Here is a 27,364-nt window from a genome sequence, read left to right as displayed (position 1 = left end):
CCATGGCACAGTTCTTAGGATTTGAATTGTGTGGATTACTCTATCCTACCAGCACAGTAACAAATCTAAAATAAAATCACTCTGAAGTTTTGTCTAAGGAATATTTTTGTGTGTGGATCCAGTGCCCAGGAATAGCATATGTGGAGAGGTAGAGGGAGGTGGGGTGGTGATGAAGGGGATTAAACCCTTTGTGCAAGAGCCTTGTTCCTGGATCATCTTGAAAACTAGTATTCAATATGGTAATTAGCCGCATTAGAAACTGGTAGGTTTTACTTCTCTTAAGGTGTTAATACACAATACAACTATGAATTAAAATACACAACACTACCTGTGTAGTGTGTCCTGAAGATTAATTAGACATGAAAAATTTAATGGAAACAACAAAGGTACATAAAAATGGGATGTGGCTAAACCATGGAGTTGGTAGTTCAGAGATCTAGATTCCATTCCGAGCTCTAGCACTAACTTGTTGTGTGACATAGGTCACGTCACTTAAACTTCTTTGTGCCTTGGTTTCCCCATCTACAAAGAAAGCTAATTCTCCTTCTTGATTTATCATAGAGCTTATTAGAGACCTAACTGCTTCGTGTTTTTGAGGGCCTTGAGGATCTTCTGATGTGTTAGAAAAATGCCAAGGGTTGTTATAAGGAAGTCCTGTAGTAGAACCTATTCCCTCTCCAGAGCTGGGCAGATTGTTTGTTTGAAACACATTGCACAATTTATCCAATACATTATTTGCAAATAGGTTGGTTGAATTATCAGCCCAGCATTCCAGTTTTGCAAATAATGTTTAAAAACATTCATTGAGTAATTGGTGAATTTCTTTATATTTTCCTTAAATAAATGATTTGACCATTATTTGACCGGTTGTACGCATCTCAGAAGCTTCTCCAAAGCATGTCCTGTAATAAGCGTGTTGTAAAGAGGCTAGACCCATGGGTTGGTCATCATAACCTGCATCATTTTTCCAGACTAATTCTTGCCTAACTACCATAATGCTAATTCAGAGCCCGGTGTTCTAATATGCTGAGCACCTCCTGTGCAGTATGAAGTGCCTTTAATTCCCATTAAGTTCATTTCCACCTGTACCTTGCAGAAGGAGCTGTGCACCAAATGCCCAAGCTATGACATCTGTATGGAAGTTAAATACACATCAAGGTGCCTTCTACATGGGTAGATTAGGTTCAGTGCTAGTCCCATTAAGAGCTTCTTGTTAAATAGGTCCCCTTATCAATCTGGGCCCTAGTGCATTCTCTGTCTGCAATGTGCAATTGTAAAGAGTTTGTTTTTGGTGAATTTCCAGGGAGTTCTAGAAAGAGCTGTAAAACAGAAATTTGTAGAAAGAATATTTTTTCTTCACTTGTCTCTGGACTTGAGGACAAGTAAATTGTCACTTTTGTTAGCAAGTATTTAATGTCTTTAGGGCTACTGGTCCACCAAATCTGGATGTTCTTTGGAAAATGTTGGAACCTGAGAATATCACTGGGAAAACTTGCAAATATAAGCAACCTACTGTCTTTATGAAAAAGGCAGAGGTGCAGTCAAAGGGCCTGGGCTTAGGACATGGAGCCAGGGACTCCTGAGTTCAGATCCTCTCTCTGAAACTGACTCCTTCTGTGGCCTTGGGCATGTCATGTGACTCTACTCCCTCAGTTTACTCATTTGCAAAATGGGTGTAACTAATCTTACTTTACCTACTGTTGATGGGGAGAATTCTCTGTGCTTGTAGTGTGCTTTGATGATGAAAAGCATTAAGTATCAAACTTGAGCTAGATTTTGTTTTCTATGCACAACTGGTTCTGGTAACTGAAGAGTTGAAAGCCCACCAATATTCTTCACAAACTTATGAAGCTTGACTTCTTAGAGGAATGTCAGCTCAAGGAATGGGGTAAAACAAGTCCTGCAAATCTGCTCATGAGGATCTGTCTTCTTATACACTCAGAACCTGTGCAGTAGTCAGGGGCAGCTCCAGGCACCAGCACACCAAGCACATGCCTGGGGCAGCAAGCCACGGGGGACCCCCTGCCAGTCGCCGTGAGGGCGGCAGTCAGGCTGCGTTCGGTGGCATGCCTGCGGGAGGTCCGCCAGTCCTGCAGCTTCAGCAGCAATTCGGCAGTGGGTATGCCGAAAGTGTGGGACCGGCAGAGCTCCCACAGGCATGCCGCCAAATCCACGTTACCAGCAGACCTCCCGCAGGCGCACCGCTGAAAGCCACCTGACTGCCTTGCTTGGGGCGGTAAAATACATAGAGCCACCCCTGGCAATAGTGATTAAAGATTTACTGCAAGTTCCTTCTGTGCAGGCAAATTTTTGATCAGACATTTCTTTATTGGCTGAACTTCTAGAAGAGGAGTCAGAATCCTCTAATAGCTTGCAGGTCCTCTGCTTTCATGTAGCCTCCATGATGGGTTGTTTTCTTTTGTGTGTCTTGCATTGTTAACATAAATTGAGTGGACGTCTGTGGCTGTTAAGTTCTTGCTATGTGGAAAGTCCCTAATGGCTGCAGAGTTGGGTCTCTTGCTTCCCGAGATGAAATACTGATTTGGAACTGAGCCCGTATCAACCACATCTAATACATCTCAAGCTACAGAATTAAAGAGCAGGGTTTGAGGAAGTGATCCGAGAAAAGCTGTGTAACTAGCACATGTAAAGCTGTCCCTTCCTGGCATGGTCACCAGGCTATGTATACCCATCCAATCTTGTCGCTCAGTGTACAGTTTGTTCACTGAACAAAGCATAAGTGCAATTTATTCTCCTGTTTAAAACTGTGAGCATCCTTGTGAAAAGCAATAGGTGATCTCAATTACGGTTGGATTGTTCTCATTTAGACATGCAAGGAGGAGGGTTGACATGACTCATTCCATGTTAATCAGGGGTTGTGGAGGATTAGATGGCTCAGAAAACTGTTAATGGAAAACAGAGCCTTTCATCTCTAGGTCACTGATATGAATATATCCTAACTCAAAAGAGATTGAATGTTCTGTGTTCATTGTGGCCTGGGGGAGATGATTTCAGGGGGCCTCCATCTAGTTTCTAGTGGACAAGTGTATGCATCATGAAACCTGTCACCACAGTCAGCACTAAATTGGCACTCTCATCAAACTGACCAAGGGTTGAATGGGCTGTTGAGTCTGTTCTTCCCTCCAGCTCTGGTTTGAGACAAATCAGTAGGGTGGGGCTGAGAAATTTTGCTCTGCCAAATGCCCATGCTGCACTTGCTCTGTAAATCGAAGATTTCCAACATGGTCATCCATTAGTTGGAATTGTCTGCAAAATCTCAGCCACATCAAGATGGGACTATACCACTTTGCCAAGCAAAATGTAAAAGACTGTCCTGTTGCTAAAATTCCTTGCCAAGATGCCATAATTAGGAACACCCAGATATATACTGTGCTAACTAAAGCATACATGAAAGCCTAGTTTCTTGAAAAGCATGTGTGTCCATAGGTGTGGCTTAGAAGTAGGGTGAGGTCTTTGCTTGTTACTTATGTAGGGCCCCAGCAAACACTGTTCCCTTTAGCACCTCTCAGTGTCAGGACCTTAGCAACTAAGAAATGGGATTTTCTATCTATTTAAGTCATAGCAGGGTTTGAATAATGTATTATTAGTGAAAAAGGGGTGGCAATGACAATGATAGTAAACGGGGGGGGGGCGGTTATTCTAGCTGAGTGTTTTGTTTTTACATTGTGTATGTGAATGTGTTTGGGTCCCTGGACAGAATGTTTGCTGACAGTCTCTTGTTTTGTTTTTAAAGCTGATCAGTGGTGGTTCTATTGTAAGTGCTGAGGCAGTATGGGATCACGTCACCATGGCCAACCGGGAGTTGGCGTTTAAAGCAGGAGACGTTATCAAGGTCCTGGATGCTTCCAACAAGGACTGGTGGTGGGGTCAGATTGACGATGAAGAAGGATGGTTTCCCGCCAGCTTCGTAAGGGTGAGTGGCTCTCCCTTCCTTATCTTACTGCACTGGACTGTTGCTGTCACCTGTGAAATATGGGGCCAATTTTGCATTTAAAACTCCCACTGGCTTCAGTGGGAGATACGGTTGTGCAGTAGATGTGGGCTCAAGCTCCAGTATTTGTATCACTGATGTTCCATGTGTATATCCCAACAGTGCGGCCTTTCTCCATAACCTCCCCATAGCAGCCACAAGCAGTCATCTTTGCAAGGGACATGGACCATTTTCCATTATCTTTGGTTTTATACTGAAGCAGATTTTTGCTGTATCCGCCCAGATCTAGGGGTGTCCCACCAACCCACCCTAACAAAGCAAAGCCTTTCATAGGTAGGAATTATTATTTTTTGTCTTCAAAGAACAAAGGCACAATAGGAAACCTTCCTAGCTACTGTCAGCTCTTGCCATTTTAATAGGGATGTCTCAGTTCTTCATCAGAGAATCAAGAGCCAGATGTTAACTGTGTCCTTTTTCTTCTTCTCATGCTTTCTTTCTTTACTCTGGTGGTGGAGGGATAGGCAGGATCATAGATTTTATTCCTTTGAAGCCTAGAGGATGTGGTGCAAAAATGAAGATTTCTTTTCTCTTGTAAAATCATTTAAAGATGATGCTTTCCTTTTAATGTTTCAATCAATTTGACAAGCTCAGTGCTGGTGGGAGGGAAGGCTGTTTTATATTCAGTATATGATGAGGCCCAGGCAGTATCCAGCAGTGATGCTGTTTTGTTTTATTTCTCTGCTTAAGTCACCATTTTCCACCTCCACCCCTCCCCCAGCTCCTTTTCTGGGGGTTCCTGCATTATCACGATGACTCCTCACATTTCTCCCACCTTTATAACATTCTTTAGCCTTTGAGGTGCCATTATTTGGCAACGACCCTTCTGGCCAAGGAAGCCTGGATAAAACCCATGAACCAGTGCTCCTTAATGGTATATAGAAAACCAGCCCTACTCTCCGCTTACCTCCCCCACACACCCTTTCCACTGTGGGACTTCAGCATGTTGCTTTGATCCGTTCTTAGCTCTGGCCAGACCTGAGACTAAGAGACAAGGGACAGGATATCAGATGTGGGTCACCTGTGTGGTAATGCAAAGCATGATGATTAGACCACCAGGCTAACTAACCCTCCTTCCTTTATTTTGTTTAATGGAATACGGTGGACTCCACCTTGCCCCCACTGAGGTCAAAAGGAGGTTTGAAAATTTATTTATAGGGGAGCAAGACTGAGCCCTGTCAGATAATGATCCCATTTGTGAAAAATTCCCCATCTGTGTAGATGGGGGAACCTAGGGTTACAAAGGCCAAAGTTTTAAAATCCAATTTTATTTTATTTTTTATTTTATTTTTTGTAATTCTACTCAGTAAAGAGTGAAAATAGCCTGGTCAGTTTCACTTGCCTATTCTCATTTACTAAACCAGTGCTGTTGTCATGTCAGGTTGTAACAGGTTTCATAAACAGCCCCACCATCCACGACCATACTTCTTTTTTAACACAAATAAACAAAACCACTTACTGTAGGCCCTATACTATTTAATCATTTGGGTCAGTAGCCTCTCAACAATTCCCCTAGCCCATGGCTATTCGAAGGGTATGAAGTTGATTTTAGAAGACAATAAAGACAAAGGAGATCAGTTAAATGAATCCAAAGCCTTGATACATGGAGGCTTCAAAAGATGCATTAACAGTCATTCAGGGAGCATTCTTGTGCCGAGGGAAGCGTTGGCCTTTACATGTGAGTTCCTTGCCTGTGTTGTTTAATGTCACAGTGCTCTTGCCTGCACTGAAATCAGGTCACCCATTAATTTCACTGGGAACAGGATCAAATCCTCCATCTGTGAGATACGTACTCAGCTGGGCTTGAGCTCAGAGTCACGCCTTGGAACTGAATGATGGACACCTGACAAGGCGTAAGAGAAGGCAGAATCCATGCTGCTGCCACAACTATGCCAATTAATACTTTACAATGTATACTAGACATTTCAAAAAGTTGCAAATGGAGGCCTGCTATGGTGCAGCCCAAGTTCTGCATGAGCAGCTGAAAGGGAAATTCAAACACTTACATCTACAAAGAAGTGACTTTTTCCACGCGGTACCACAAACCTGCAAGATACCACAAACCAAGTCACCCTGTCCTGGTTTATCAACTGCAAGAACAACTGCCATATGAGCTCTCATGTTCTCCTCTTCTCCATTGTCTGCGGTTGCCACTAACCTTTCTTGCCTCTTCATGTCTATTCTTCAAATTCCAATTTTCTCTTTTTACTGACCAAGAAAACCCTCAGGTGTGATTCTCACCAGATGGCTGCTATAGCTTTGGTGGTCTTCAGAGGCAGTGGCTGTAGCCCCTCGTTAGCTTGCAGGCCAAGTACTGCACTGTAAAAATTCGTGAGGATTTGGGAGTCAGTCTGCATGCTCCTTCAGGGATTCATCGAGAAACTAATCAGGGGAGATTTTAGCTGTTCTTTCCCTGCCATCTTCTTTCTATAATGTGTACTTTATATTAAACTCATTGCTTTATCGCGACAAGAGGACTGTGTGTGTTCCTTTCTCTATTTTGAGTCCCAGAGCTAGTCTACACTAGAAGCGCTGCAGTGGCGTAGCTGCCCCTCTGTAGCTGTACCACTGTAGCGCATCTGGTGAAGACACTCTATGCCAACAGGAGAGAGCTCCCCTCTTGGCATAATAAAACCACCTCTGCAAGAGGTGGTAGCTTTGTCGGCAGTAGAAGCTCTGTGTAAGTTACGTTGCTCAGAGGGGTGGCTTATTGACACCCAAGTGACATAAGTTTTACCTACATAAGTGGTAGAGTGTACAAGCCCCTATTTTATGTATATGACTGCACCAAGCTCCATGGGCTGGCTAGAGTTGTTCTGTTTTGATTTACATGACAAATATTTGCACTGTCTTTTATGTCCACGTTTTTATTAAATAATGATAGACGGAAACAAAGCAATATAGAGTCCTGCAGAGGATCAAAAGCAGCAAGACAAATACAATCCCAGATCATATTACTGCAGACAAGGTGCATCAGAGAACTCAAGACACAGACTGGGAACTGTCTCATGGAACATTGTTTTAGAATGAAGGAATTTCACAGATAGATACGGTGAGACAATTGGTAGCAGGTGAACCTCGTGTTTGAGAATTGCTTTATAAATAAGCACCCTGAGGTTTAGATCTTTATCAAAACCATCTGAATCTCTGCTAGTTTCAAAACTGAGCTGGAAAATTCTTATTTCTGGGGAGAATTCAGATACTTCCTGCCTCCAGTCAAACCATGTGAACAGTTTTTGCATGGCATTTGGCACCTACAAAGTCTGACTGTAGGAAAAATTCACATTTGCAAGTGCAAAGGGAATAATTCTGACCTATAGATTAATTTGCACCTTCTGCTCTATGTTTATGTACATAACTGTGAAGGGTTTATGCACACAAATACCTGGGACTTGTAAACTGCATCTGCAGGATTAGCATGTATACCTGTTTGTATGTACAAAACCTGCCTTTATCTTAGGTTCTCTGATTGTGACTTGTGGTTAACCTGAAAGGAGGGAGGGGGATCGGAAGGAAGGACAGGGAGAGGCTGTGAAGTTTGAGAGAGCACAATGATAGATGTTGGGAACAGGGAGTTGCTGGGGTCTGAGAGGAAGCAAAGGAGAGGAGGGCATGTGGCATGGTGAACCATGGTGGATGATTTGCTATAGGAAACCATCCTGTTCTGCCACTCGCTCATGGAGAAATGAGGCTATTGAAAGCTCTTTCATCTTAGAGAAGCAGATGAGGGCTCCACAGTTCTTCAGATTGAAGACTAGATAGAGAGCTTGGTTTGGGTCCAATTGAAATATCTGCCTGGTAGTTAACTGCATGCTGTCAAGTGAACATTCCAGGAAACAGTACAGAACTGATCTGTCAGGGTGCAAATGTCATCCCTGTATTTAGCTGCACACTGTCAAGTGAACATCACATGAGCTGACCGGGATCTGACAGGGTGGGAGTTAAGTTTGGAAAAGTGGCCAGAATTTTACTAAAGGAGTCCATGGGTTTATAGCTGTGACACTATCTGACATTGGTGACTCTTCCCTCTTTTCTATAGAGGCATTGCTTCTGCTATAACATTGCTAGAATTGTATATGTGCTATTTGGCTTTTTGCTGCATTCACATTATGCTCTGTGAATGGTTCCCCACGTGCTGGTCCAGAATCACATTTGTGAACTCAAAAGGTTTCTAATATAGAATAATGTCAACTCTACAAAGGTCCAGGAACTGCAGAGCTGATGATCACCACACAGTTGGGTTCCTCCAAACAGAGGTGGGTCCAAACCAAACCCGCAAACTCCACATCCAGCTGTGGCTCTCTGTAACGTGCCACACCGAGCCCAGGCAGGACTCAAGCACTCCCAAAACAGATAAACTAAACATGGCCAGGTTTGGGCTTAGACATTTCCCATGGAAGCAAATTTCAAAGAGGAGAAAATCCTAATGCGTATCACCGTGAACCTCAGCCTAGAGACAAACAGCTCATACACTGCAGTTGAATGCACTTGGCCTTAATTCTGTGGGTTGCCAGGATGAGTCACTGGGATGTATTTCCCAGCACCGGAACAGCAGTGATTCTTGCTCATATTCATGAGGTTAAACTAATTAGCAAAGAAGGGTCAAGAAGGATTTACCACCTCTCCCTACGTGTCAGGGACCTGGAGGTGGAAGGTAGGGCTTCCCTCGAAGCACTGAAGCAGGGTCGTGTGCAGATTCTATCTGGTCATTTCACTGTGGTTTTGGTGTGTGGGGGAAGGTGCATTGATAACCTTTGTTCCTTCGTGTCATTCTCAACGTTGCCCTGACTGCTGCAGTTCTAGGCTGACGTACTTGCTGACACGCTGCCTTTGACTCACATTACTTCCTTTCTGGTGGCGAGGAAGTGCTAGATAAAGCTTCGCAAGCTCTTAAAGTACTGTTTTTAGAGCGGTACTAAACCAATGTCTTGTCTAAGTGCTTAACAGCTCATATGCTCTATTTGGTAGGGGTGTTTAAGGTTCATTACTGGGTGTTGTGATTCTCCTCTCTATTGAACACACATCATTCCAAGGGCCATGTCTAGCTGGCTTTCTCATCCTGCATTATTTTTAGGGCTGAGCCCTGTTGTGTGTGGGCATCTTGACGGGATAGCCAACCAACCTCCAGGCTTTTATTATTTAATTAGCATTAATTTAGCACCAGCCACTGTGATACCTGGGTGAGGTTTCAGAGGGCAGAGAAAGGGGAATGGCATCAAAGCAGTACTCACCTGCTGAAAGTGTAACATCAGGGTTTCTCAAACAGGGGTCGCTGCTTGTGTAGGGAAAGCCCCTGGCGGGCCGGGCTGGTGTGTTACCTGCCCCGTCCACAGGTCCGGCCGATCGCGGCTCCCACTGGCTGTGGATCACTGCTCTGGGCCAATGGGAGCTGCTGGCCAATGGGAGTCCCTTGGCCTGCGCCACTTCCAGCAGCTCCCATTGGCCAGGAGCAGTGATCCTTGGCCAGTGGGAGCTTCTTTCTTGCGCCCTGCCCTTTACTATCAAGTGTCCCAGTTTTTCCTCCTGAAAGGGGAAACGGGGAAAAGATGCTTCTCTTTCTTCCCCCTCCCACCACAGCAAAGCACTGTGCTGTGACACGCCGGCCCAGTGTCTCCAGTTCTCATTTTGGAAATACGATGCGCCTGCTGGGAGTGGGGCGAGGGTGCAGATACCAACCTGCAGCCCTACCAGCTGCCTTGCCACACAGTGTTCTCACCTCCCCTTTCATACCCAAGGGAAAGGGAAACTACAGGAGCAAAAGGACTGTTACTCCAGCCCTGCCTGTACCATGAATGGCTTCTTCCCAAACAGCATCTTGCTGGCCCAGTGATTTATACTGGATAGAATAAGGAAAGTACATTGTTTCTGTAGGGAGTCCTCCACCTTGAGTAAGGTATAGCTAGGTACCCTCTTCTACAGAGTGCAGAGTCTGTGGAGAGACTGTCTTAGTTATTGGTCTCACCAGCACCTTGACTGGGGACTCTTGGCACTGCTGGAGTACATGCAGCAATATATCATGTGTGGCTGCAAACACACGGACAAAATGGTCATGACATTGGCTAACCACAAGCTTTTAGCATGAGGAATAGAGTTCATACCTGCAGCTCAATATACACTTGGTGAGTTAAGAGGATTGTAAGCTGTAGCTCTTAGTTTTGGGGCTGCATACAACAGTTTATTTATGTAGGGTCATGGGAGTATCAGACAATGGCTTGTGATTGCTGTGTTGCCATTGAGCACTGAGCTGAGACACTAGCTGGTTAAACACAGTTTTTAGTGAAGCCTGGGCTACTCACATTGGTAGTTATTGTCGGGTCACTGGTGAGTGGTGGTTCAGTGAAATGGCAACAACTCTTTGAAAGGACCTACTTGCATCATTAATCCATCATATTTACTTAATTGTGAGTTAGAATCCAAGATGACATATTATCTGTTATTTCTGCCATTGCAAATCGCTAATGGAAGGTAATTAATAATCCAGATGGCTGATCATACATTTGTTTTATCATGCACTCTAACTGTTCTGAGATGATCATCCTTCAGTGCGCATTCAGGTGAAGTGCCTTTTCTATAGAGCATATGCTTTAGGTGAAATATATAATAATTATATGTCAGCAAATGTTGGAACTATGCCATTTGGTTATTTTATGCACAATTTGGGAATAGTTTCAAATTAATAAGTCACATTTAAATAGGTTTTATATGACTCGCATGTAATATTAACCAGCACAATGAAACCATCAGCTTTCCTTGACTCAAACTTACGATCTTAAGCTGAAATTTGTATTTAGCATAAGTTTTTGTGAATTTCTTGCTTTTTTAAATTTGTGAAGGACAGAGCCTCTGCAAGTTATATAATTCTGCAAGTACTTGTCATGACTCCATAATAAGGATTGCATTTTGAACTAGGCTTAACATAAGGCATACATAGCTATAGTTCTGTATGTGTAGGTGGCCTTTCAGTGTGAAATTTCCCTAATGTTAGATTTTATGCATCTTGAATTTTCTCTGTAGTTTTTCTTCTGATTCTTTTACATTTTTTTTTAACTGGAAGTGTTTGAAATTGGTCTGTAGCTGAAATTTACTGGGGCAACGTGTACCTTTAAAACAATGGTGTGTGCTCACTGACTTATTTCTTTTGGGCAAGTGCTTTGCTCGTTGTTTTCCTAGTGGGAGGTTGTTTATGAAAGCACTGCACACTGGTTTGTTATTATAGGGTTGCTGATGAGTATCCGGGCTGCTGCTGCTGTGTTTTCATAGGCAGGAGTGAAAGTAACTTACAGGACTTACGGGTACTGCCGTAGTCCTGAGGGGGGCGTGGCTTCATCTGGAAGAGGCGTGGCCTCAAGTGGAAGAGGTGAGGCCTCTCAAGATTTAAAGGCCCTGGGATACTGGCTGTGGCTGGGAGCCCCAGGGCCTTTAAATCAACCAGGGGCTCCCAGCTGAAGAGGTGGCTGGGAGCCCCCCAGGGATCAGGGGCAAATTAAATCGCCCAGGGCTCTGGCCACCACAGGGAACCCCAAGCTTTGCCAGGCTGGGACCAGGATTTAAAGGGCCTGGAGCTCCTGCTGCTGTGGGGAGCCCTGATCCCTTTAAATCCTGGCCCCAGCCCGGCCACCGGAGCCGTGGGCGGGATTTAAAGGGCTCTGTGCAGGGTATAGCAGTCCAGGCTGGTGATCCAGGCTTATTCCTGATCCTGACCATCAGGGCTGCCCGGGGGGGCGGGCAAGAGGGGCAATTTGCCCTGAGCCTCACAGGGGCCCCACAAGCCCTGGCCCGGTGGCGGTCCAGGTCTTCGGTGGCATTTCGGTGGTGGAGGGCCCTTCAGTGCTGCCGAAGACGTGGAGAGACTGAAGGGCCCCCCGCCGCCAAAATGCTGCCAAAGACCCGGACCACTGCTGGGTGAGTACAAGTGCCGCAGCTCCCCCGCTTTGCCCCAGGCCCTCTGAATCCTCTGGGCAGCCCTACTGGCCATTGGCCCAAATTCCCTAGGATGACAGAGGATGGGAGCCTGGAGAGACCTCCTAAGAGCACGTTGTGTGGGAGTGGTGGCAGGCAGTCCACAAGCTTGTATCCAGATCTCCTTGTCCGAGTGAAAGGCCTCCAAACCCAGGGCCTGGTGGCTGCAGTGAACTGGGGCTAAGGAAGAATGGAAATCTCAGATGAAGGTGGAAAAAGGAGAGCACTGAAGTGTTTGCAGTTTATGCCCTAAATCCGCATTAAAAACTGCCATAGCCTTTGTAACCAAATGATTTGAGTCCAGTGCTGCTACAGCTGGAGTCAGTGGGATGTAACCCCAGGTGGTGCTGGCAGCAACAAGGCCCAGGTTCAGGATCTAGAGGTTCCTCTTAACAATACAAAACAGAATCAACTCGAGCCCCCACCCACATTCCAGGGCTGAGTCCACATATAATAAAAGAAAAATTGTACTAAAAGGGAACGGGAACTCAGCATTAATTTGGAAAAACACTGCAACAGTGACACAAAAGCATGTAAACCATAAGTAAACCCACCCCCCAGTATGTTGGGCAGTGTCCTCTGCCTCAGTTTCCCATCTTGTGGTGTGAAAGTCCCTTTAACGTGGAGCTCCTTTTCCCTCTGCTGCATCCCACTCCCAGCTGGCTGTCCATGATCAGCAAAGACCCAGAGTTCAGAGATGTGTTCATGTGGCTTCACCTCCCACCCCTGAAGGGAGGTGGGGGCTTCAAGCAATGCCTTCAGTGCTGCTGCTGCTGCTCACAACTTGTCACTGCTCTGCAGCTGGCTCACTGCTGCTGCTATCTCTGCTGCCGCCTCCCCCAGAGTCGCTGCACTCTGCTGCTGCTGGCCGCCTGCTGCCGCTGTTATCTCTGCCACCAGCTGCCACCCCTGTTGCTGTTATCTTTGCTGCCGCTGCTCTGCCACTGTTCTCGCAGCTGCTGCTTGCCGCTCCCTGTCTGTCGCCTCTGTGTTGCCGCCTTCTGAGGTTCCACCACTCAGCCCAGTTAATGGTTTCACTGGGGAGTGAGGAATCTCTCTGCTAGGGCAGCCTCTGAGCTGTCTCAATGCAAAATTGTCTCCACACCAGAACTAAGGCTTAGTCCCTACACCTGCTCCTCTGTGATTTCAGCTCAAGTAATCAGTGAACAGAGACAAGGGTTCTCAGAATCTGGTCAGCTCCGTCTTTACACGCTGGAGGAGGGTGTCAAATGGTGTCTAAGACTCTTTAAACAGAGTCCACATCACCAGCTAAGAACACCTGTCCCCACCCACTCTGATTTTTCACTGGCATTTGGCGTCCATATGCCTTGCTTAACAAATGAGGCTCCCTTCAGGGCGATCCCTTTAATCAGGACATGCTAAGTACAGTTCTGCTGCCCTTTACTCAGACCCACAGGGTAACATTTCATGACCCCCTGCATTCAATAATAAAGTGAGTTTTAATTCAAAACAGCTGAAGTGGTTCACTTTGGCAAAGCAACTGTGTGTAACCCTCCCCAGCCTGAACGCAGCACAGCTACTTCTCAGCAATAGCCTCCAGGCGAGAAGGTACAGGAGGAAATCAGGGTTCATACAAAGGCAATTGAATTCCCAAAGCTATAGTCTACATTCAGTTTATGTATAAGCTTCTCTATAAGCCCCTTCGCCATAGCACCTGAACACTTCAAAAACATTTGTAAGCCACCCCCATGGTAGGAAAGACTATTTTACAGCTGGGGAACCAGAAGCTCAGAGAGATTGTGATTAACTCAAGGACACACAGGAATTATGTGGCAGAGCTTTGAATCCAACTCAGATCTCCCGAGTTCCAAGCCAAACCATAGAATGATCCTTTCTCTCTTAGGCCACGTCCAGACTACCCGCCGTATAGGCGGGTTAAAATCGATTGCTCGGGGATCGCTATATCGCGTCTAATCTAGACGCGATATAGCGATCCCCGAGCGCGCTTATATCGATTCCGGAACTCCACCAACCCCAACGGAGTTCCGGAATCGACAGGGAGAGCCGCGAACATCGATTCCGCGCGGTGTGGACGGGTGAGTAACCCGATCTTAGATATTCGACTTCAGCTACGTTATTCACATAGCTAAAGTTGCGTATCTAAGATCGATTTCCCCCCTGTAGCGTGGACCAGCCCTTAAAGAACTACTCTTATCAGAATTGCTAACCACTCTGTAGAGGGATCAAGGTTAGCCAGCAAGGGAAGGCTGGTTTATGCAGTGCCAAGTGAACATAGGAGATCTGGAAAGTTTGGATCAAGTCAGATAAACACTCAAAAAGTAGAATGCTTCCCCAGAAGGTCTAAACCTTTAGGGTTCGCAAAACTAGGCTGAAGTTCTTGTGAGAAAAGACTAGCAGAGTTTCCTGATACTTCTGAATTCTGGTTCCACTGGAAACCTAGAACAAAACCAAACCAAACCCAGTAAAATGTTAATCAAATGTTCTCAAGGTGCAAAAATGTTCAGAGATTAAGATCAGAAACAGAAATGTCTAAGTACCATGAGAGATGACCTCTCTTTTTGAAGCAGAGGCATGAAATGTAGAGTATGTGCTGTAGGCTATGTGCTGGTAACTATGAGTTATGTTTGTTTTCTATGTCTTGCACCTTTAAATGGAAGGAAATTCACTGCCTTCTGTGTTCTTAAGCAGTTCAGGCTGCATCATACTAAAGTGAAGGACACATTCCGCGTTTTCTAGTCTGGAGACTTTACCTTCATTTTTTCTTTATTGTTTTTCCTCAATCCAAAATAGAGCTCAGCTAGACTAAAAATACATGTTTTGCCTTTTTTATATAGGAAACCCAATGAAAAATAGCAGACAGCTGATGCAAAAACCTATCCTCACAAGGGTCCCCATACTGTGAATTCCAAGCATTCAAACACTATGACTTAGGCCTCCAAAAACACAAGGTTGACTTAAACATCATGGAAGTTTTAAAAATGATAAATGTTGGGTTCTTATTTGCCTTTTGGATTCTGAGCCTTTGGGGTTCATGCTTTTCTCTACAACCACAAGGGCCAAAAAACTTACCTTTTTTTGTTTTTGAATGACAGCTGAGAGTCTCACATGATCACCTGACTCCAGGAGCTGGTGCTTTAAGAAGAAAACATCCACTATTGCAAGACTTGCAATAGCACTATGAGATTGACAACAGTGAGGTCTGGTATGGAGACTTTGCTAGTCTGAATTTGTTGACCTGCAAGAAACACTTTAATGATGGGAATAGGGTAGGATGAGGAGACACTTAGAACTTTAGCTGGCATGAGCAGAGGGTTTAATATAAACATTTGCCCTGTTTGATTTTGAAGGTCTATTTGGATTTGAATAGTGATGATCCCATCACTAGGATTTCTCTCCCAGCAGAGCACCAGTGCAATTCTTTGTTCTAGAATTTTAGCCCTGTTTCTATTCCAAGCATGAACCCATGGTCTTTAAAGCACCCCAATCAGTGTGATCAATGTAGCTAAAACAACCCCCAGAGAACCCTTTGAAAGCCTACCCCATCATGTCAGAGTTACTCAGAAGCAGGATGTGGTGGTTTATTTTTCAGTGTACCACATTAGTCTGCTTGTGTATGTGCAACACTGCTCCCTCCAGTCTTACACAGAGCCCTTACACAGGGGGATGCACTGTTTACATTGCTGGAGGAAAAGCCCCACTGGGAAGAACCATGCTATGTGAAGTATCAGAGGGGTAGCCATGTTAGTCTGGATCTGTAAAAGCAGCAAAGAATCCTGTGGCACCTTATAGACTAACAGACGTTTTGGAGCATGAGCTTTCGTGGGTGAATACCCACCTCCTCAGATGCATGTAATGGAAATTTCCAGGGGCAGGTATATATATGCTAGCAAGCAAGCTAGAGATAACGAGGTCAGTTCAATCAGGGAGGATAAGGCCCTGTTCTAGCAATTGAGGTGTGAAAACCAAGAGAGGAGAAACTGGTTCTGTAATTGGCAAGCCATTCACAGTCTTTGTTCAATCCTGAGCTGATGGTGTCAAATTTGCAGATGAACTGAAGCTCAGCAGTTTCTCTTTGAAGTCTGGTCCTGAAGTTTTTTTGCTGCAGGATGGCCACCTTAAGGTCTGCTATAGTGTGGCCAGGGAGGTTGAAGTGCTCTCCTACAGGTTTTTGTATATTGCCATTCCTAGTGTCTGATTTGTGTCCATTTATCCTTTTCCGTAGAGACTGTCCAGTTTGGCCGATGTACATAGCAGAGGGGCATTGCTGGCATATGATGGCGTATATTACATTGGTGGATGTGCAGGTGAATGAACCAGTGATGGTGTGGCTGATCTGGTTAGGTCCTGTGATGGTGTCGCTGGTGTAGATATGTGGGCAGAGTTGGCATCGAGGTTTGTTGCATGGATTGATTCCTGAGCTAGAGTTATTATGGTGCGGTGTGCAGTTACTGGTGAGAATATGTTTCAGGTTGGCAGGTTGTCTGTGGGCAAGGACTGGCCTGCCACCCAAGGCCTGTGAAAGTGTGGGATCATTGTCCAGGATGGGTTGTAGATCCTTGATGATGCGTTGGAGCGGTTTTAGCTGGGGGCTGTATGTGATGGCCAGTGGAGTCCTGTTGGTTTCTTTCTTGGGTTTGTCTTGCAGTAGGAGGCTTCTGGGTACACGTCTGGCTCTGTTGATCTGTTTCCTTATTTTCTCGTGCGGGTATTGTAGTTTTGAGAATGCTTGGTGGAGATTTTGTAGGTGTTGGTCTCTGTCTGAGAGGTTAGAGCAGATGCGGTTGTACCTCAGTGCTTGGCTATGTGACTGGCTATCCATTGTCCCTGCAGACTCCATTCAAGGGCAGTTTTTCTTATCCCATTTTCAGGTGCTGGGAAGCAGGCTCTGTGTATCTGAGTTCTGCATCTTCTGCTCGAGCTCCAGTCCAGTGTGTCAGGCACCCAGGCAGAGGGAACAAAGGGCACCAACTCAATGTTCCAGTTCTGTCCACTTGGCAGAAATCCTGCAAAATGCCCTTGGGCAAGGAAATTTCTCTCGGCCAGGAGCCCTACACAGACCGAAAAGTGGGTGGTGCGGGGTGGGAAACAGAGCATGGCCACGTTTACCAGGAGATGGAATGATTCAAGTCCATCTTTTCAGCAGCCTCCACTGTGGCAGAGATCTCCTATGGAAATGAAAGCTGCCTCAGAGTGAATCCCCCTCTAGAGTATGGGGAGGGAGTGGAGGTTAGTAATAGGGGATCAGGGTATCTATCACTTCTCTACCCTAGCATTTGGCTCCTCTTTGCTAATTACTGCCCAGTTATGTCTTGGACTTACACTGCTTCCTAACATGGGGCTTGCTGATGCATTCTGCCAGGCAAATGCCACATTTGCCCTTTGCAATAACCATTGCCACTGCCGGACTCATTATTGCGATGGAAGTGGGCCACGATTCTGCATCCATACTTCCCCGCCCACCTTGCATGCACTAGAACATAAAAAACAGGAACTGACAGGCGTATTCACTGTGTTTCCTTTCTGCTCCATCACACAAGACATTAAACTGACTCTCAGCTCTATTGTCATGGGGACAGGTACAAAGCATTAGTAATCAGTGGATGGTTTCCTTATATAACAAAAGAACAGAGATGTTGTTTTGAGAGAGAGAGGGAGTGCTTTTGTTTTCACTTCACTTTCTAGACTGCCAAGCTCCCCAGGTGCCTCAGTCATCCTGAAGTGCACCAATAACTACAGCGTCATGAGGCAATGCTAGGGAAATCTGCAGTATTGAGGCGAGGACATTGGCGAGAGGATGTGGTTGGTAGGATGATTAGAATAGTCAGGACACCTGAATTCTACTCCTGGATTGGCCGGGGTCACCAGGCCTGTGGTCTTTGCTTCAGTATCCTCATAAGTAAAGTGGGTATAACAACACTGGGCTAGATTGTGTCTTTAGGCAAGAGATGGTGTGCAGAGTGCCTCCTCCCAGACATAGCCCGGGGTGGTGGTGTGCCTCTGAACAATGCCCTGACCCAGTGCTGTCAGGGACTAGAGAGGTGCATTGTAATTTACTCAACGTCTGGGAAGCCCACACAGGGGTAAAAGAGGTGTTCTTACTCCTCTGTATGTCTCTATGCAGGCAGATGCAGACAATATAACAGGCGGTCGAGCTACTGCGCTTGCCTCGTAATAATAATGATTCCTATCTGTTATAATACCTAGCTTTTCTCAAAGCGCTTTACAAGGGAGGTGAGTGCCATGATCCCCTTTTTACAGATGGGGAAACAGAAGCACAGAGATGAAGCGACTTGCCCAAGGTCATCTATTAGGCCTTTTCCTGAGAGTCATGGTCCAGTGCTTTATCTGTTAGACCATAGTGCCTTCCTCAGAGCGAGAGGGTCAATTTTATTCGTGTTTGCAAAGTGCTTTATGATTCGCGAATACAGCTCACTGTGGGCTCAATCCTGCTCTTACTGAAATCAATGGGAGTGCTGCCATTGATTTCAATGGGCACAGGATTAAGTTGTATATAAGTGGAAAGTATTACTAGCATTTGTTAAAAAGGTGGGCCTGTCAATATTGCTTTAGTCTCACAATTTATTTATTTAAGTGCATAAAAAACCCTTATAATACACAGAATTCTCTAATTGTTTTAAAACAGTAACTAAAACTGGGATTACATATTTATTTATTTTATTGTAAACATTTTTTTTTCAGCAATCTGAACTACCCAACATTTGTCTGTCTGTCTCGCCGGGCATTTGGACCACTAGCATCACTTTGGAAACCTAGTGCCTGAGAATTAGAAATTCAAAGTCACTCGAAACAAAAATGAAAATGACCAGTCAGTTGTCACAGCCCAGATTAAGTGCAAACAGTAACTGTACTGCATGCATGGGGAAAAGTGAGGCTTTCTATTGCATATTTCAGTTCTCTTATCTACCATGTGGAGCTCTGTGTTGTGATATTTCTCCACAGCACGATTCTCTTGTGTTCCTGTGATCTCTTATCCCTGAGGAAGATCTCTGCTGCCTACTCCGGAGTTGAGACATCTGGCATGTATAGCAGGAAGGATAATTTTTCCCTTATGGTTGAAAAAAACATTTTTATTCTTTTGTGTTTACTATATCATTAGAAGTGCTCACAAAGAGGTGGGTATTCTCCAAAATCTCCAGTTCCTTGACCTTTAAAGCTCACTGTAGGAAGACAAAACACTGGAGCTGTGATAAAAGAGATGTTGTTTAGCACAATGTAATCATGAGTTAGAAAAACAGAAAAAAATCCAGAAAAAAAGGTTGTGGCATTTTTTTCCCTTTGGCAATTTAAAGGGACAGTCAATTTAAAAATCATACATTGGAAACAAAATTCCTTACCCATAAATATTTAGGTTATTAAAATGGAAAGAATAATAAAAAAATAAATTTTATCTTCACTCTTTATGCTTTTTATTTACTTTGTGCCTTTCTCTCAGCTTGGACAATGAGTATTCATGAAGTCAGTTTCATATTTATTTATAGGTAGATTTACTTTCAGGTTCTCAGTAATGCAATTTTTTTTTTTTAGGCACTGGAAATGAAAATTTATTTATTTGAAAACAACTTTCTGACAGAATTTTTTTACTGTGAGAACATTTCTGTTGAGTTTGGGTTTTACAAAATGTTTATACATCTGCTAAATGTTGGGCATTATTTGAGTTGATAAGTAGAGTGGGGCTGTTTTTTTCCTATTTATTCTTTTGTCAAAAAATGACTTTAAAGGGCCTTTGACAAATAGTTTGGGTTTGGAATTTTTTTTATTATTATTTTGGAAAGAGTCAAAATGTTTCACTTTGATCATTTTAAAACATTTAAAATTTAAAATTTGGCCAATTAAACAAAAACAGAAAAGGATGAAAAACATCAGAAACAGCCAAATTGGACAAAAGAAGTGTTTTGAGTCGACTTAAAATGTTTTCGTTGATTCTTTTAGCTCATCAATTTGATGAAAAATGTTTTTCAGTTCGAATAGATCCAGATTTATTTTATTTTATGGGTTGCCATGTTACCTGGAGTTCTTTCAACCCAAAGCTCTTGGTAACTTTACTCTGTGTGAGGAGGTGTCAGGAAATAAATCAGAGGAGACACGACCATCCAACCGATAGATGGCTGGCACAAACAGGACGACACAAGAGTGCTTTCACTTAAAGCTAAACTTACTTAGGCCAGGTCCACACTACAGCGTTAAATCGATTTAAACAGCGTTAAATCGATTTAATGCTGTAACCGTCCACACTACAAGGCACTTAAAATCGATTTTAAGGGGTCTTAAAATCGATTTCTGTACTCCAGCTAAACGAAAGGAGTAACCCTAAAATCAAGGTGCACCGCTCCGGAAATCGATAGTACCCTGGGACCATGGACGCACACCACCGAAGTAATGTGCCCTAGTGTGGACGCGTAAAATCGATTTTATAAAACCTGTTTTATAAAATTGATTTTACTAATATCGATTTAAAGCTGTAGTGTGGACGTAGGCTTAGTCTCAAGCACTTACACACCTCCGCAACAAGTTAGTAAAACACCCCAACCCTTGATAATTACCAAAGCTGAGTGTAGCTTTCGAGTGATACAGCAGCAGCCCGTCTGCCGCTGGGGAACACAAGATGTTTCCAGAGGGAGATGTCAGTCCTGAAATGAGTCCCCCTTGTTTCAAGCTTTTTACCCTTATTTATACATTAGTAATTAAAGTAACCTTGTTAAATAAGCAGTTTCAAGCAAGAGGTTCCTTCTGATTATTGATTAACCAGGTGTGGCTCTTTCCAGAACTTGCAGCCTTGAGACCTCAATAGACATTCCTGAGGGTACATCCTGCTCTTTTCAAATGCATGTATCAGCATTTTCAACCCACTTCTTAACAGGAAGGACGAGGGGTCAAGCTGCCCTTTCGGTGGCACCCTAAATCCCCCCTCCCCTTCTGCCTTGGTCAAGCTGAGACTTGCTTTTAACAGCTTGCTGACTAGGCTGTCTTTAACAGTAAGCCATAGTGGTTTCAGGCACTTTACTGGTTTGCCAAAGTCTCCCCGTACAGCCCTATTGCATTAATTTAGATGAAATATATAGACCAAAAGTGTTAAAATAACCCAGTCAGTGTCCAACATTAAATCGTGTTACACAGGGTCCAGAGTTTGGTATATAGAGACCTCAGCTTGCTTAGTGCCATGGCAAACACACCATTCAATATCCTTTTAATCTGTTATTAAAGATACAGACAAGGAAAAACAGTTAAAGCATTTGAGATGTTAAAGTATTAAGTAAGGCTTTAATTTTAACAGTATCCCTTGTTCCTTTTACTGGAGAGAGTTTTAGAAGGGAAAAAAACCCTTGTTGGACAGTCTCTTAGATGGTATCAGAGATGGTAATAACTGGCCTATTGGGGAAAAAAGAAGAAGCTAGTTAAGATGGACTGGAGCTGTTGTTTTTGCTGCTATTGTTAAAGTCCAAATTTGTTTCATTTCTGGTGGTGTTTGGGGTCAACTGGAGCAGGTAGGTGTGTCACTGCAATCTGCATCCCTCTCTCTTTACATTGGTCTGGTTAGGACATCCCTGAGAATTAGGGAAACGAATGTTCAGGGTCCCAGGAAATGGGAGTTAAAGAGTGGCAACCATGATGGTGAACCTTGCTGTAGTAGTCTCTGTCTGTTCTTTCTTTCTCTGTCTGTTCTTCCTTTTCATCTATTTTTTCTATATTCTCCCCCAAATCTCTTTCTTTAAGGACCCACAATGGGACGGGTGGCCAGAATAGCCCATTGCATCATTATTTTGTCCACCAATTATGCCTAATATCTGACATACCAATTTTGGTTCATTAATGTCTGGTTCCACCTCTTATGTTTTTGTTTAACTAAGCATGATTTCAACATAGACCTTGAATTATACAACATGGCCTTTTTTGTTTGGCATAATTTAGTCTCTCTATCTGGTTCTTTTGCACCTGTTTAGAACATTCATTATGGAAATCAACTTGACTTACTTTTTATTAACATTTATTTTAGGTTAATGTAACATTTTATGAACTTTTATAGACTTTTTACAATTAAGCTCACAACTAAGGTAAATTTGTAGGCCTCTAAACCAAAAAAATCCATTATTCACTCAGCACTAGTTAATCGTGCCTTTTACCCAGTTTCTAGTTTGCGGCAAATGTAACAAATGGAGGGTTTTTATTAACAACTAGATTCATATAATTGCAAACACACTGAGGTTTTCCTAAGACATAAGAATTAGCTAGCAGCCAGATATCCTTTTTATTTTGGGAGATCACCACATATTATGTTTATTTGGTGATGAGACGGAAGTTTACTGTTTTGAGAACATAGCAACCCTTATTTGTTGTTTTGTTGCAAGCGATACAACTTTAGAATGTTTACTGGCCAATCCAAACTCTTTGAGAATGTTCACCAGCCAATCCAAACTCATCCGCATTCCACAAACACTTTTCAGAAATTCTGTTCATCTCAGGAATTGGCTATGGACCTTGGTGTAATTAATGCAACAGAATCTCTTGATGTTAAGGTAGGGCATTCTGACTGGCTGAGGTAGGCTTTTTATGAGAAACATAAGGATCAGAAGAAACTGCAGTTGGAATGAAAATCAATATTCATTCAGACATCATATACTATAACGATTACGTAAACCTCAATGACCCATCAGGGTTTAAACTGAAATGAAGTTCAGATACATTCAGATTTCTGAACCAGACATACTTTGCCCTTTTCACATCAGTCTCCTGTGGCGAAAGCAAACAGCCTATTTCTCCTTCAAAAGATTTATTCCTTTCACAGCAGATCCCAAATGGTGTTATATGAGACACAGGAGCTTTAATGATATACACTTGAAACAGGTGTTTGTTTAAAGTGGGTTGATTCTATATATGGGTTTGTTTTGGTTTTACAGTGTTAATTAGACCCCATCTTCTTCATTTTATTAAAGTATGTTATTTTATGTTTGGGATCAAAATTGACCTGACACAAAGTAATTTATTGAGGGAATTCAGCCCTGTGCTGCAGCCATTTTGAGCCAGCTATGCTGGTGTAAAAAATGGCTTCAAAGGGGCTTTAAGATCTTGAAGGGACACCCTGGTGCAGGTGGCCGTCCTGCTAGATACAAGGCTGGCCGCAGTGTCTCAAGCTGGAGTCACTGACATAGTGCATGTTCCGGAGGCAGGAGGAAGTGTGGCTGGGGAGCATTCCTAGCTATTTACCCTGCAACCACATACAGCCCATATTGGCTATGGCAATCTCAGTGCAATGCCGGGCAGCCCTGATCCTTGCCCTAAACAGCTGAACTGTTCCCCATCCACTGGCAACCTCAGGATAGGGAAGGCATATGCTGTTCCCTATGCTGGGCTCTGCACTAGTGCAGGGATGAATTTAGATCTATCTATTATAATTGGAACCTTTGCAGTTAATAATCAGCACCTTGAATATCATTAGCATCTGGAGTGGCATCCCATTCAGAGCATGGGGCACAAGTAGAATATGCCTACCTCTAGCTTTCTCTTCTCAGAAGGAGAGTAACAGCTTTCTGCACTACTTACAGATTTCAAGGGGCCTTGTAGATCAGACCCAGCCCCCAGGCAGTGTGCACTGCAAGAGTCTAGCCTAGAGGGAATGCAGGCATGGATGACTAGGCTGGGTCCCACATCTAAGAGGACAAGCTGTGTTGAAAGCTAAAAGTTGCTATCCTATATTTCTTCTCCAATATTCCTCTCTCTCATTTCCCATTGTTACCAGGTCTATTTTCATTAATTGGGTTCCTGATGCTTTTACTAATAAATGTATTGCCATTCCCTCTGCTTCCTCACAGCTATGGGTGAACCAAGAAGACGGAGTAGAGGAAGGAACCAGCGAAGTACAGAATGGCCATTTGGATCCAAGCGCCGACTGCCTCTGTCTCAGCAGAACCCTTCAGAACCGGGACCAGATGAGAGCCAACGTAATCAATGAAATCATGAGCACAGAGCGGCACTATATCAAGCACCTCAAGGACATTTGTGAGGTATGTGGGGGCTGTGGGGAGTCTTCAGTTGCTAGAACAAAGAAGAATAGTGTGTGACCAGGATCCGGATATCTAGACTGTATGTGGGTGGTGGGGAAAGAGGGAGAGAATCTCCAGGCTTCATCAAGAGACTTGTGTCTTGTTTTTAAGTGCAAGGAAAGGTCATTAAGGGACAGGATTGGCCAAGCCACCATATGAAGCATAACATCAGCTTCTAGAGTAATACACTCCTTCCAATCATCAACAAAAAGAAAATGAGGGCCAGCCACACTTTTTCATTATTTCATCCAGGTTTGGGGCCTGACCACAAAATGCTTATTCCTAACAATCACCAGTGATTCAAAGACCTGGAAAAACCATGGGAAATTCCAACATTAAACAATTGTTTAAGGTTGTTTTACAGTTTGTTGTTGTTGTTGTTATTGTCATTTTTGATAATTGAATTTATTTTATTTGGTATCCATAAAAGAAGAAATTTTATGAACTGTGGCTGGGAACTGCAGTAGACAGGGGCTTTGAAATTCACCCATCCTCCCACAAACAGCTTTGCCAGTGCACCACAATCTGGTGCCTTCAACATGCCCCTGCTTTTCCAGTCATGGACTCCCCACGCATTTCTGCCAATGCAACACAATCGCCACCTGCTATCCCAGTCCTAGGATCCCCACAAAGCTCTGTCACTGCACCCTAATTTGACTCAAAGCCCCTACTGCTATTCTAGTGCTGCATGCTCACACAGCTCTGTCTAAGCACCCTCTGCTTGCCTCACACCTCTTGTGAATTTACTTTCATCCTGACTTGGATTGCCTCATTCTGTTCTAGTTTTTAACCTCTCTCCCCATGCCCCCACCAGGCTGATAGATATTTGTACCAAGTCATCATGTGTTTGTAGTTGTGTACAAAGCTAGAGTGAGGGCTCCAAAGTCTTTTCACTTGCTGACCTAAACCTGGTTGAACCTGGCTTTCCACAATCGAAAATTCAGTCCTGCACTATTCCATCTAGCCTTATCTACTGGAAGGGCAGATGGTTCATATCCAAATAACCAGGCTTACAATACTTAGGATGCCTGAAATCAAAGGCTGGATACTGAGAAGGTTCTGATCCTTCTGAGGTAGATTGAATTCCAAGCACTTTTATGTGTAGAAATAATTCAGCTGAAACCTTCAAAACCAAGATCCCGACTGCTCTCCATGGACATTAAAGATCCTATGACACTTCTTTGTAAAAGTAGGTGGGTTGTCACTTTCATTGATCATACCTTCCTCTCCTCCCACAGCTATCCAACTTGCAATGCAATGCTTCTCTCTCTCTCTCTCTGGGGGTGGCTGTGTGTATGTGTGGGTGCGTGTGTAATACCTATGAGTAAAAATTAAAATGTGAACTCTAAGTAACAGATTTAGTTGAAAATTGAGTTCAAATTAATTAAAAATGGGACTATTAAGACAACGTTCTGACTTTTTTTCATACCCATTCTACTAACAAATGACCAGATTTTTGTCCTTCAGACATTCCATATAATTAAAATTCAGTGCCAGCTACCTTTGAATGTACATGTGAAGAAATTAGGTTGTAATTAAAGCAAATTTAGTATCAGTTGCTTTCGCCTATCTTTCCTATTATGTTCACAACTTTCCTTTACTCAAAATGGCTGCCATTTCCTCTAATTTACAATGGGATTGAAACTCCCCAAGGAGATTGGAGTGGCTTGTGCTCTCACTACATTTTCTCATTTCTCACTCTCAATTAAATAAATGTAGTTGTTTAATTATATTATGTACAATCTAAAGGATACCCCAGGTGGATTGTTATCAAAGTTTGAAGCTGGGACCTTGAGATCCTCAGCCCAGATCTCCTTCATTAAACTACAGTAACTGTTATCTTCAGTGTGGAGAACTACACACAAGTCATTGATCTCCTTCACTATATAACACAACACCTTAATTACAGCCTCAGCAACATTAGCAAATATTCAGGTTGACGCACGTACACAAGTTAAGTGTGCAGTGTGTCATGTTATACCACATGAGGTTATAATTACAATTTTGTGTTATATACTGCAAGAGAAGTTAATGTGTTTTGTGTGTACCATGCTTCCTTATAAGTAGGAGGCAGAAGTAAGTTCCTTGTGATGAGATAGAGTTTGTTATTGTCAGAAGAAACACGCTGTGGTGAACATCAGAATATGGTTAAGAGGTTGTCCCTTGGCATTTCCTTCTATTTAGAGTTGATATGAGGGGGTTTAAGGGATGGAGGTTTATATATAGGGCCAGATCCTCAGGTGATGTAAATTGATGTAGCTCCATTGACTTCAGGGGACCTTTGTTGAGGATCTAGCCCATAGCTTCTAAAGTGTATTGGGATCTGTCAGAATAAATGGTACTATAGAAGTATATTGTTACCATGAACTTTGTTAGGTCAGTAGTCTGATAAACAGTCTATGAATCTGGCTAAAATTAGAAATCAGATTCCTATTATAAGAGAGCTAGAAATAAAATGGTTTTCTTGTTCTGCAAAAGTTTTTGAGATTTCAAAAAATTTGAAAAAGCGAATTCTCAAAAATGTTTACAAACTGAAAATCTGTTTTTTTAAATAAAAAGTTGGACTCTAAACATTTAATCTCAATAATTTTGAAACATTTCCTTTAGCTTTCAATCATTTTATTTATTCTTAATTTTTACTATAATCACCTTATATTTCAAAATGAGAAGTCATTTCAGACTGGAAAACCAGAATTTCTCATTTTGAATATGTTGAAATGAAAAGTTTTGACAACTTCAACCCCTTTTTTCAAAATGTTTTTGAGTCAAGAAATTTGTCAGAACTGACCCTTTCCTGGGAAAAGTTTGGGTTTAGATTAATCGGCATTTTCAGAGAAAAGTTTTTGGTGAAAAATTCCTGACCATTTCTACTCTCTAAGCCAGATGTATCCATTTTTCTAATGTTTTCAGACAAATATTCATTGCCTTTGAATGAAAGGAATAGCCTCTTTCTTTTTACAGCTCCTTCACTCTGTCCTCACCCATCCTTCTTCTTTCAAAGCTTCATCCTCTCCTTAGTCTTAAAGACCTATAATCAAAGTCCTTTGCTTTGAGTTCATGCCACTGACATTTTAACATTTAACAGTCCTGTGCCCAGCCTCTGCGGAATCAATTCTGAGAAGTCCCTAATGACTTTATTTCAGAGAACTTCCTCCTCCTTTGCGTTAAACTGGTCCTGTTTCTGCTGATAAGGCAAAAATCCATCCAAAGCAGAAGGGAGATTTTTCGTGCTTTTTCAAGAATGGAAGAATCTTGGGATTTCAATCTGGGAGCAAGTCAGTTTGATTCAACTATGTCGTTTCGATCAAAAGTGTTTGACCTGAAGAAGCAGCAAAGTATTGCAGCAGCTTTACTGTGT

At 43.2% G+C, this 27,364-nt stretch overlaps 1 protein-coding gene across 7 annotated transcripts in view; it reads left to right on the top strand.

The window, feature by feature from the left end:
- Positions 1-27,364, top strand: part of ARHGEF9 (Cdc42 guanine nucleotide exchange factor 9) — a 317,600-nt gene that overhangs the window by 221,328 nt on the left and 68,908 nt on the right. For all 7 annotated transcript variants that reach the window (XM_050964604.1, XM_050964606.1, XM_050964610.1 and 4 more), the window contains 2 exons: positions 3,755-3,934; positions 23,776-23,967. In XM_050964604.1, the coding sequence (XP_050820561.1) occupies positions 3,755-3,934; positions 23,776-23,967 (372 nt within the window). The remainder of the gene's footprint in view (positions 1-3,754; positions 3,935-23,775; positions 23,968-27,364) is intronic.

Source organism: Gopherus flavomarginatus, chromosome 8 (assembly GCF_025201925.1).
Source record: "Gopherus flavomarginatus isolate rGopFla2 chromosome 8, rGopFla2.mat.asm, whole genome shotgun sequence".
NCBI classification, from domain to species: domain Eukaryota; kingdom Metazoa; phylum Chordata; order Testudines; family Testudinidae; genus Gopherus; species Gopherus flavomarginatus.
Note: the sequence above shows the minus strand (reverse complement) of the source record. Positions and strands in the feature narration are given on the sequence as shown.